The 12,350-nt window shown below is 37.3% G+C and overlaps 1 protein-coding gene and 1 pseudogene across 6 annotated transcripts in view; one reads left to right on the forward strand and one right to left on the reverse strand.

Annotated features, from left to right (window-relative positions):
- SENP7 (SUMO specific peptidase 7) overlaps window positions 1-12,350 on the forward strand; it is a 153,660-nt gene that overhangs the window by 4,224 nt on the left and 137,086 nt on the right. For all 6 annotated transcript variants that reach the window (XM_036851222.1, XM_036851223.1, XM_036851225.1 and 3 more), the window contains exon 2: window positions 7,400-7,452. In XM_036851222.1, the coding sequence (XP_036707117.1) occupies window positions 7,400-7,452 (53 nt within the window). The remainder of the gene's footprint in view (window positions 1-7,399; window positions 7,453-12,350) is intronic.
- LOC118895076 lies at window positions 5,706-5,789 on the reverse strand (annotated as a pseudogene).

The following is a 12,350-nucleotide window of genomic DNA, read 5'->3' on the forward strand; positions in this document are numbered from 1 at the left end:
AGTGGTGGTGAGGAAATAGAAGATGAGATGTGAAGGAAAGATTTTGGAACAAGCTTGAGTATGAAATTAGGTAGAAAGGATTATTTAAAAAAGACTATAAAAATCAGGTTTGTATGGCATGGGAAAGGGTTCAGTGGAGAGAGAACGATATCAGGTAGGAGATAATTGATAGGGTGAGGTCTTAGAAGAAATGGGGGAGGATAGACTCAGGACAGTTTGTTAAATAAGACTTGCATAAAGGTGGGAAGATGGATAAAGATACAGATAAATTTTGAGAAGTTAAGGATATTGCAATCATGGCTTCTAAGTGAAATAGGCAAGATCATCTTTTGAGAAAGAGGGACTTTCAAGTGGTATTGGGAGCTCAAAACAGAGTAGGAGGTCAATTAGGGATGAATAAAAGAGCTGTTAACTAATTTTGAAAAAGTATTTGTTAAAACACGTGTGAGTCTGTAGATAGTACCAGTTGTGGTTACTACAATTATGTGACTTTCTTTAGCAGTGCTAATCAGTCCAGGAGCAAGAATTTGGGGGGAATAAAAGAATTTAGTTTTACTTAGGGTTAAAGGGTATTATACGATGTGGGGGTAAAAAATGGGATCAGTGCGAGTGAGGAAATGGAAGGGTTAAAGGACAGTATGTTGTAGAATGAGAGGTTCACATTTGTGAGCTTGAGAAGTGTAACCCTGTTAAATCCATTTGTGAATGCATGTTGTTGAAATGGGAATGTGATGTGAAGAAGTTTGTTGGACTAGAGTAAATTAAGATGAGTCCATTGTATTGAGTGATTTGATTTATGAAAGTTTTAGAGCTTCGGTATGATGGTAGGTTTTAATGATAGAGAGGAAAACTATGAATCAAGTATCAGAATATTCTAGGAATGTTGGAGAGGGTCTTGGGTCAGTACATGGCAATTACAATATGGGTGAGGTAATAATACATACAAGTTTTGGGAATTTTAAAGGAGGAATTATTGCAATAAGGATGAATATTAATTGGAAGTGGTGGCTGGGGCAGGAGGTTGTTAATCCCTTCCCCTGTTTTTGTAAGTGGGAGAAGACTCTTCTTGAGAGAGTCTTAAAAAAATAGTGTAGTAAATAAAAAGATGTATGATGTATAATTTATGTAATAAAAAGTGTTCAGTTAAACTAAGGTGGAGGAAATGTTCAAGGAGAAGATTCAGAATTTAAGGAAATTGTATTGACTTTGGAAAGGAATTTGGTGGGCTGGGGAAGAGCTAGAGAAGAGTGTAGATGAAAACTATACCTCAATAAAAAGGAAAACAAAACAGAGAATATTAAAAAGACATGTACTCAAGGGTCAAATTAAAAAAAAAAAGAATGTAGTGGAAAGGGTAGAGTGGCATTACCTAAGAGATGAGAGAATAGCAAGGTAATAAGCTGTAGGGATTGAAATCTAGGGTGGTGAATGTGATTCCCAGGCCTGGTGATAGAAGGCAGAGGATTGGAAAGTAGATTAGAGGGGGGATATGGTAACACAGGGAGTGGGTTATGTATAGGACTGAGTAGCTCTAAAGATTCAGACTGGAACTTTGCTGTGATGGTGCTGTCTCAAACCTGCCTCTCAGATGTATAACTCTAATGTGAGTCTTCAATAATTTAGGAGGCTGGCTAATGTGAGCTGCTTCATCACATGTACCTATATTGATAACTCACTTCTTGGCTGCACTTAGCGTTGCACTGTCCTTCTACCCATTTCTCCCTGTCTAAAACTTGTTATCTAAAACTTACTTCAAAGCCCAGTTCAATTGTGCCTTTTCAAGAACTATCTCCTAATTAACTCAAACTTAAAAAATATTCCTATTTTTGAACTTCCATGGGTGTTTGCACCTCTTATTTGATGTTCACCAGATTCCATCATATATTCTAGCTTGCTGAATTGTTTAATCTCTGCTGTTATACTGTTAACTATGTGACAAGGACTGTCTTATTCATTTCCTATCCTCATAGCATCCAGCATGCCTAGAGTGTTCTGGTTAAGAATTCCACCTCTGGAATCAGACCAGTGATGGATTAACATGGTGACCTTGGGCAAGTTATTTGGATTTTTCATACCCAAATTCTTCATCTATAAAATGGAGATAATGCCATTACTGAACTCACAAGACTTTTGTAAGATTAAATAAAATAATTTGTGTAAAGTACTTAGCATAGTGCCTGGCAATGGTAATTACTGTTATTTAAAATAAATGTTTATGTAATATATGAATGAATGGTTCCACAAGCTCCTTGGGAAAAAGTCATGCTTTCTGATTATTTGACATATATATATAATGGGAATAATCAGAGCGATTTTTCTGTATGCTAATGTAAATACATTAAGCTTTCTTAAAGAGGGGTATTTTAGTATAAAATATTGTAATAATAATAGTTATTTATTTTGCAGTATTTGCCAGACATACTCTAAATACTTTAATATAGACGATCTCCCTTTATTTTGAAATATAGTTGATTTATTGTGTTAGTTTCAAGTGTACAGCAAAGTGATTCAGCTATATATATGTTTTTCAGATTATTTTCCATTATAGGTATTACAAGATATTGAATATTGTTCCCTGTTTTATACAGTAAATCTATTTTATGTGTAGTAGTTTGTATCTGTTAATCTCGTACTTGTAATTTATCGTTCTGCCCACTCTCTTTCCCCTTTGGTAACCATAAGTTTGTTTTCTATGTCTGAGTCTGTTCCTGTTTTGTATTCAGATTCATTTGTATTAATTTTTACATTCTGCATACAAGTGATATCATATAATATTTATCTTTTTCTGACTTATTTCACTTAATATGATATTCTCTAGGTCCATTCATGTTGCTGCAAATGGCAATATTTCATTCTTTTTTATGGCTGAGTAATATTCCATTATATGTATGTATATATATATATATATGTGTGTGTGTGTGTGTGTGTGTGTGTGTGTGTGTGTGTACACACCACATCTCCTTTATCCAGTCATCTGTTGATGGACACTTAGGTTGCTTCCATGTCTTGGCTATTATAAATAGTGCTGCTATGAACATTGGGGTGCATGTATCTTTTTGAATTAGAGTTTTCGTCTTTTCTGGATATATGCCCAGGAGTGGGATTGCTGAATCACGGTAGCTCTATTTTTTGTTTGTTTGTTTTTTAATTTAATTTATTTATTGTATTATTTTTGGCTGCGTTGAGTCTTTGTTGCTGCGTGTGGGCTTTCTCTAGTTGCCGCGAGCGGGGGTTACTCTTCGTTGCAGTGCATGGGCTTCTCATTGCAGTAGCTTCTCTTGTTGCAGAGCATGGGCTCTAGGCGCGTGAGCTTCAGTAGTTGTGGCACGCGGGCTTCAGTAGTTGTGGCTCGTGGGCCCTAGAGCGCAGGCTCAGTAGCTGTGGCGCATGGGCTTAGTTGCTCCATAGCATGTGGGATCTTCCTGGACCAGGGCTCGAACCCATGTCCCCTGCATTGGCAGGTGGATTCTTAACCACTGCACCACCAGGGAAGCCCCTCTATTTTTTGTTTTTATCTTTTAATTATTTAAAAAAATACTTATTTTATTTATTTATTTTGGCTGTGTTGGGTCTTAGTTGCAGCATGTGGGGTCTTTGTTGTGGTGCTCAGGCTTCTCTTCTCTCTAGTTGTGGTGTGCGGGTTCCAGGGCATGTGGGCTCTGTAGTTGTGGCGTGTGGGGTCCAGAGCGCGTGGACTCTGTAGTTTGTGACACGTGGGCTCTCTCGTTGAGGCATGCGAGCTCAGTAGATGTGGCCCTGTGGCATGTGGGATCTTATTTCCCCAACCAGGGATTGAACCCATGTCCCCTCCATTGAAAGGAGGATTCTTTACCACTGGACCACCAGGGAAGTCCCCATTTTTTGTTTTTAAAGGAACCCCCATACTGTTTTCCATAGTGGTGGTACCAACTTACATTCCCACCAACAGTGTAGGAGGATTCCCTTTTCTCCACACCCTCTCCAGCATTTATTATTTGTAGACTTTTCCATGATAGTTATTCTGACTGGTGTGAGGTGATAACTCATTGTGGTTTTGATTTCCATTTCTCTATTAATTAGCGACATGAGCATCTTTTCATGTGCCTTTTGGCCATCTGCATGTCTTCTTTGGAGAAATGTCTTCTTAGGTCTTCTGCCCATTTTTTGATTGGGTGGTTTGGTTTTATTTATTTATTTATTTTTTATATTGAGTTGTATGAGCTGTTTGTATATTTTGGAAATTAAGCTCTTGTCAGTCACATCATTTGCAAATATTTTCTCCCATTCTGTAGGTTGTCTTTTCGTTTTGTTGATGGTTTCCATTGGTATGCAAAAGCTTTTAAGTTTGATTAGGTCCCATTTGTTTATTTTTGCTTTTATTTCTTTTGGGAGACTAGACTATGTCACTTTAATCTTAGCAATTGAAAAGCTGGATATTCTCCCCTTTTTAGAGATGAGACACTGAGTTTCAGAGAAGTCACAGCTAGTAAGCCAAGATATAAATTTAGGTTGTTGGACTTTAATATTTTTACTCTAGAGCACTGTGCTATACCAGACAGTCACAAGCAGCGGTGCATCATTTATTAAAATGCTCCATTACCAATCTAGTATGAGATGGAGCAACTCAGTTATAAAACCCCTAAAATTCTGGGAAGTCACAATAGTAGTAACTAAAAGAAATGTGCAAAAACATTCTGCAAAGTAGGATAGAAGCATTTTTTTTTTTTAATTTTACACTTTATTTATTTATTTTTGGCTGTGTTGGGTCTTCGTTTCTGTGCGTGGGCTTTCTCTAGTTGCGGCGAGTGGGGGCCACTCTTCATCGCGGTGTGTGGGCCTCTCACTGTCGCGGCCTCTCTTGTTGCGGAGCACAGGCTCCAGACACGCAGGCTCAGTAGTTGTGGCTCACGGGCCTAGTTGCTCCGTGGCATGTGGGATCTTCCCAGACCAGGGCTCGAACCCGTGTCCCCTGCATTGGCAGGCAGATTCTCAGCCACTGCGCCACCAGGGAAGCCCAGATAGAAGCATTTTTAACTCAATGAGTCTGTCTGTGATTTAAGCAACTGATATTCCTTTTAAAAAAATACATATGTTTTATTAAATTGAAAGTTGACTAGAAAGTGAATTTATATAAGAAAGGTTTTCTTACCATTTATCTAAATGTTATATATTTTTGGTAGTCTGAGAAATGCTACTTTATTGAAAATTATTTAAATCTATCGAAAGCTTAAGTATAGAAGTTAAAATAATTTTTACATCAGTGATTGCTCGAGGAAATGCATATGGTGAAATACATGCTATTTTCATGAAATGAGAGAAATTATTTCAGCTATATAGATTTCTGGATAAGCTATAGCCCATTCGTTATAACTGTTATTTTAAAGGTTTTTTATTTTTTAAGTTGAGATATTACATACGGCACAGTACAATATCTTTAGTTTCATGATTTTTTATACTTGTATACATACACTTATATAACTATCACCTAGATCAAGTTACGGAACATTTCTAGCATCTCAGAAGGCTAACTTATATCCCATCCCAGTCAGTCCGTAGTTTTTCCCTGCTCGGGTATTTGCACTATCCTAACTAGTATCAACATAGATTTGTTTTACCTGTTCCTAAATTCCACATAAATAGAATCATACATTCTTCTGCATCTGTTTTGCTCTGAATGTAATGTCTGTGAGATGTATCCATGTTGTGCACAGCAGTAATTCATTCTTTTTTATTACTATGTAGTTTTCAATTAGCAATAATTGCACCTCGGATAAACCTCATTGGCTACGATACTGCCACTGTGTAAAGCTTGTAGTTTTCTATTGTAAAAAGGTTTATCCATGCTCCTGTGATGGACATTTGGATTGTTTTTAGTTTTTGGCTATTAAGAACAAAGATAACTTAACATTCTTATACATGCCTTTTGGTGGACACAGGCACTCATTTCTCTAGATTAAATATCTAGAAATGTAATTGTTGGACATTGAGTAGGCAGGTGTCTAACTTTAGTAGATACTGACTGGCAAAGTAGATGTATTCATTTACACTTCCACCAGCAGTATATGAGACTTCTAGTCTCTTACCAATACTTGGTATTGTCATTCTTTTTAATTTTACCCTTTCCAAGGGCTGTATAATGGTATTCTCTTGCCATTTTAGTTTGCACTTCCCTAGTAATAATGAAATTGAGCATATTTTCATATGTTTATTGGCCATTTGGACATTCTTTTTTATGGAGTACCTATTCAAGGCTTTTTCCCATTTTGAAGATTGGGTTGTCTTGCCTTTGCTTTATAGGAGTTCTTTATGTGTTCTGGTTATGAGTCCTTTGACAGATATATGTATTATACAGTATTATTAACTATAGTCACCATGCTGTACATAGATACATGAATTATAAATAATCTTCCAGTCTGTGGTTTGCCTTCTCACTCGATGAGGTTTGGTGAACAGAAATTTTTAATTTTAATGAAGTTGAGTTTATTAATCCTTTCCTTTATGGATTAGTACTACTTGAGTCTTGTTTGAGAGATCCTTGCCAACCCCAAGGTCATGAAGATATTCCCCTCATTTTTATTCTAGAAGCTTTATTTGTCTTTGACATTTAAATCTGTGATCAATTTAAAAATAATTTTTGATATAGCGTGATGTTTATTACTTATTTGTTTACCTTGTTTGGTTATCAAATTGTGTCAGCATTACTCATGGAAAAGATCATCCCTTTTCCACTGAATTGCAGTGGTGTGTTTGTCATAAATAGGTGATCACATTTGTGTGAGCCTCTACCATTCATTTTTATTATGAAATTTGTGAGAAATTTCAGTGAATTGTAAGTTCCAGGAAGACTTAGGCTATGTTTAATTTGCTCACTACACTATACCCACTGGCTAGCACAGTGCCAGACACATGGTAGACATTCAGTAATTATTTGCTGACTGAATGAAAGAATCATAAAAGAAAATCCCATAGAAGTCTGAAAAATGTTGGTGAGGAAAGACTTAAGCTGTTCTCTGTTGCATAAATGCTTAGATATGTAGCCCTCGCCTTCTGTTCTCCTCCCCTGTGGCCCCCCACCCACCATTATAAGAATTTATCTGGTCTTATAGTTCAACCAACATAGATCGAAGACCTACTGGATACTAGGATTTTTGCCAAGGAATTTTTTATTGAGTTCTTAGAACCAACTTTCTTTCTTTTTTCAATTGTCATCATATGTACATTGTTTAATTGAGAAATTTTGTGAGAATCTGCTACTCTTTGATTATTTTTGACCTTTAGTCCTTCAGGTTCTGTAAAATGTATCAATGTAAATTGTAAATGTAACAAGAAGTTAATTTGAAACAAAAGATAACTGAAAAGATTTATTCTGTTATGTTATCTCATTTAATGTTAAATGATAATTTTTACCATGTCTTTGTAGAAATTGTCACAGAAGGGAAAAGGAAAAAGCCTTCATCTTTGGAGTTACATAAGGTATGTATTAGTTTTGCTCTTAACCTTTGCATTATCTTTAGAGTTAATAATATTGAAAGTATTTTGGTATTTGTCTTTTTAATAAAATTTTAAAGAAAATACTGTAAATCCATAATTAATCAGTGTTTTTGGGGGAATGGTATATCCTAATTAACCAAGGGTTAACTAGGAAACCCTTTCTGGGACCAGCCTTGTTTAAATCATTGTAAAATTTTCCAGTATACTTTCCAAGTCTTATTTTAGATTTATATAGAACAGAACTCATTTCTTTGATGACTGAATATATTGGAGCACCTGAGGTTCATTCATTTATGATACTGTAGCTGTTGAAGAGCTGTATTCAAGTCATGTGCTGAAATTTACTGTTTGGAATATGTATGTCCTTTTAAACATACTTTTTTCTTCATTTATTTATTTCTTTTATATAAGCCAAGAGTAGCAAAACAAGTAAAATGAAGTTTCTATCTACATAGGAGGTGTTTAAAAAAATTTAATCTGTGTTTTTAGAAAGATAATCTTTTTTTCCTATAGAATTTTGTGATTTAAATGCCATAGTACCTTGATTTGCATTATAATAATTTATTAGAGACTTTTCTCTGAAACATTCTAATTATACACGGAGGACTTTAATTTGGTGTATTTTTTGGAACAAAGAAGGAGAAGAAGAAATCATAAAGGAGGGCTCTGAGAGGAATCAAGAGTACCTTACAAGACCACACAGAGAGCATGGCTTTGGATACTCTTTTTCTACCTTGGCTTACTTCAGACTTGTGGGGTGTGGTTTCTTCATTTAAAATTCTGGGAATTCCCTGGTGGCGCAGTGGTTAAGAATCCACCTGCCAATGCGGGGGACACGGGTTCTATCCCTGGTCCGGGAAGATCCCACATGCCGCAGAGCAACTAAGCCCGTGCGCCACAGCTACTGAGCCTGCACTCTAGAGCCTGTGCGCCACAACTACTGAAGCCCGCGCTCCTAGAGCCCGTGTTCCGCAGCAAGAGAAGCCACCGCCATGAGAAGCCCACACACCACAGTAAAGAATAGCCCCCACTTGCCACAACTAGAGAAAGCCCACGCGCAGCAATGAAGACCCAACACAGCCCCCCGCCAAAAATAAATAAATAAAGAAAAAAAAGAAAAAATTCTGGATTTAGGGAATTCCCAGGCGGTTCAGTGGTTAGAACTCCATGCTTTCACTGCTATGGGCCTGGGTTCGATCCCTTGTCGGGGAACTAAGATCCCACAAGCTGTGCCATGCAGCCAAAAAAATTCTGGATTTAGCTTAAGTGAGGTAGATGAGGGAGTTAAAAAAGAAATTTTACCTTGCTATTATACCCAGTTTTATTATTTATTTATGTATTTGATTTTTAAGAATTTTTATTGGAGTATAGTTGATTTACAAGGTTGTGTTAGTTTTAGGTGTACAGCAAATGAATCAGTTATATATATATCCACTCTTTTTAGATTCTTTTCCCATATAGGTCATTACAGAGTATGGAGTAGAGTTCCCTGTGCTATACAGGGAACTTATTAGTTATCTATTTTATGTGTAGTAGTGTGTATATGACAATCCTAGTCTCCCAGTTTATCCCTCCCCCCACCCCTTTCTCTTCTAGTAACTATAAGTTTGTTTTCTACATCTGTGTGGCAAGCGGGGCCCACTCTTCATCGCGGTGCATGGGCCTCTCACTATCGCGGCCTCTCTTGTTGCGGAGCACAGGTTCCAGATGCGCAGGCTCAGTAGTTGTGGCTCACGGGCCTAGTTGCTCCGCGGCATGTGGGATCCTCCCAGACCAGGGCTCGAACCCGTGTCCCCTGCATTAGCAGGCAGACTCTCAACCACTGTGCCACCAGGGAAGCCCTGTACCAGTTTTTAGGTGCCACATATAAGCAATATCATATGATATTTGTCTTTCTCTGTCTGACTTACTTTACTTAGTGTGACAATCTCTAGGTCCATCTGTGTTGCTGCAAATGGCATTATTTTGTTCTTTTTTATGGCTGAGTAATATTCCATTGTATGTATGTACCATATCTTCTTTATCCATTCCTCTGTCGATGGACACTTAGGTAGCTTCCATGTCCTGGCTATTGTAAATAGAGCTGCAATGAACATTGTGGTACATGACTCTTTCTGAATTATGGTTTTCTCAGGGTATATGCCCAGTAGTGGAATTGCTGGGTCACATGGTAGTTCTGTTTTTAGTTTTTTAAGGAACCTCCATACTGTTCTCCATAGTGGCTATATCAATTTACCTTCCCACCAACAGTGCAAGAGTGTTCCCTTTTTCTCCACACCCTTCTCCAGCATTTATTGTTTGTAGATTTTTTTTTTTTCATAATAAAGGATGAATTTTTCATATTAAGTTAATGCCAACCAGAAAACATCAATACAGGGCATATATATATACGGACTACAGCACACTTAACAAACATTATCTGTCTAACCCAAAGGTCACAGTTTAGCTAACATCTTGGCCACTGAGGCCATCTTCATTCAGTATTTATTTATTTATTTATTTATAACATCTTTATTACAGTATAATTGCTTTACAGTGGTGTATTAGTTTCTGCTTTATAACAAAGTGAATCAGCTATGCATATACATATATCCCAATATCTCATCCCTCTTGTGTCTCCCTCCCACCCTCCCTCTCCCACTCCTCTAGGTGGTCACAAAGCACCGAGCTGATCTCCCTGTGCTATGTGGCTGCTTCCCACTAGCTATCAGTTTTACATTTGGTAGTGTATATATGTCCATGCCATTCTCTCACCCTGTCACCTCTCACCCCACCCCCTCCCCATATCCTCAAGTCCATTCTCTAGTAGGTCTGTGTCTTTATTCCCGTCTTGCCACTAGGTTCTTCATGGCCTTTTTTTTTTTTTCCTTAGATTCCATATATATGTGTTAGCATACTGTATTTGTTTTTCTCTTTCTGACTTACTTCACTCTGTATGACAGACTCTAACTCCATCCACCTCATTACAAATACCTCCATTTCATTTCTTTTTATGGCTGAGTAATATTCCATTGTATATATGTGCCACATCTTCTTTATCCATTCATCTGTCGATGGACATTTAGGTTGCTTCCATGTCCTGGCTATTGTAAATAGAGCTGCAATGAACATTGTGGTACATGACTCTTTTTGACCTATGGTTTTCTCAGGGTATATGCCCAGTAGTGGGATTGCTGGGTCGTATGGTAGTTCTATTTGTAGTTTTTTAAGGAACCTCCATACTGTTCTCCATAGTGGCTGTATCAATTTACATTCCCACCAACAGTGCAAGAGTGTTCCCTTTTTCTCCACACCCTTCTCCAGCATTTATTGTTTGTAGATTTTTTTTTTTCATAATAAAGGATGAATTTTTCATATTAAGTTAATGCCAACCAGAAAACATCAATACAGGGCATATATATATACGGACTACAGCACACTTAACAAACATTATCTGTCTAACCCAAAGGTCACAGTTTAGCTAACATCTTGGCCACTGAGGCCATCTTCATTCAGTATTTATTTATTTATTTATTTATAACATCTTTATTACAGTATAATTGCTTTACAGTGGTGTATTAGTTTCTGCTTTATAACAAAGTGAATCAGCTATGCATATACATATATCCCAATATCTCATCCCTCTTGTGTCTCCCTCCCACCCTCCCTATCCCACCCCTCTAGGTGGTCACAAAGCACCGAGCTGATCTCCCTGTGCTATGCGGCTGCTTCCCACTAGCTATCAGTTTTACATTTGGTAGTGTATATATGTCCATGCCACTCTCTCACTTCGTCCCAGCTTACTTCCCCCTCCCCGTGTCCTCAAGTCCATTTTCTACGTCTGTGTCTTTATTCTTGTCCTGCCCCTAGGTTCTTTAGAACCATTTTTTTTTTTTAAGATTCCATATATATGTGTTAGCATACAGTATTTGTTTTTCTCTTTCTGACTTACTTCACTCTGTATGACAGACTCTAGGTCCATCCACCTCACTACAAATAACTCAATTTCATTTCTTTTTATGGCTGAGTAATATTCCATTGTATATAGTGCCACATCTTCTTTATCCATTCATCTGTGGATGGACACTTAGTTTGCTTCCATGTCCTGGCTATTGTAAATAGAGCTGCAATGAACATTGTGGTATATGACTCTTTCTGAATTATGGTTTGCTCAGGGTATATGCCCAGTAGCGGGATTGCTGGGTCATATGGTAGTTCTATTTTTAGTTTTTTAAGAAACCTGCATACTGTTCTCCTTAGTGGCTGTATCAGTTTACATTCCCACCAACAGTGCAAGAGGGTTCCCTTTTCTCCACACCCTCTCCAGCATTTATTGTTTGTAGATTTTTTGATGATGGCCATTCTGACTGGTGTGAGGTGATACCTCATTGTAGTTTTGATTTTCATTTCTCTAATAATTAGTGATGTTGAGCATCTTTTCATGTGCTTTTTGGCCATCTGTATGTCTTCTTTGGAAAAATGGGAAAAATGTACATTTAGATCTTCCTCCCATTTAAAAAATATTATTATTATTATTATTTTTATTATTTTGGCCACACCGCATGGCATGTGGGATCTTAGTTCCCTGTCCAGGGATTGAACCCCCACCCCCTACATTGGAAGCGTGGTGTCTTAACCACTGGACCGCCAGGGAAGTCCCTGTTTGTGTTTTTGATTGGGTTGTTTGTTTTTTTATATTGAGCTGCATTAGCTGTTTGTATATTTTGGAGATTAATCCCTTGTTGGTCACTTCATTTGCAAATATTTTCTCCCGTTTTGAGGGTTGTCTTTTCGTTTTGTTTATGATTTCCTTTGCTGTGCAAAAGGTTTTAAGTTTAATTAGGTCCCATTTGTTTGTTTTTGTTTTTATTTTCATTACTCTAAGAGGTGGATCCAAAAAG

This window comes from Balaenoptera musculus, chromosome 4 (genome assembly GCF_009873245.2).
Source record: "Balaenoptera musculus isolate JJ_BM4_2016_0621 chromosome 4, mBalMus1.pri.v3, whole genome shotgun sequence".
In the NCBI taxonomy this organism is placed as follows: domain Eukaryota; kingdom Metazoa; phylum Chordata; class Mammalia; order Artiodactyla; family Balaenopteridae; genus Balaenoptera; species Balaenoptera musculus.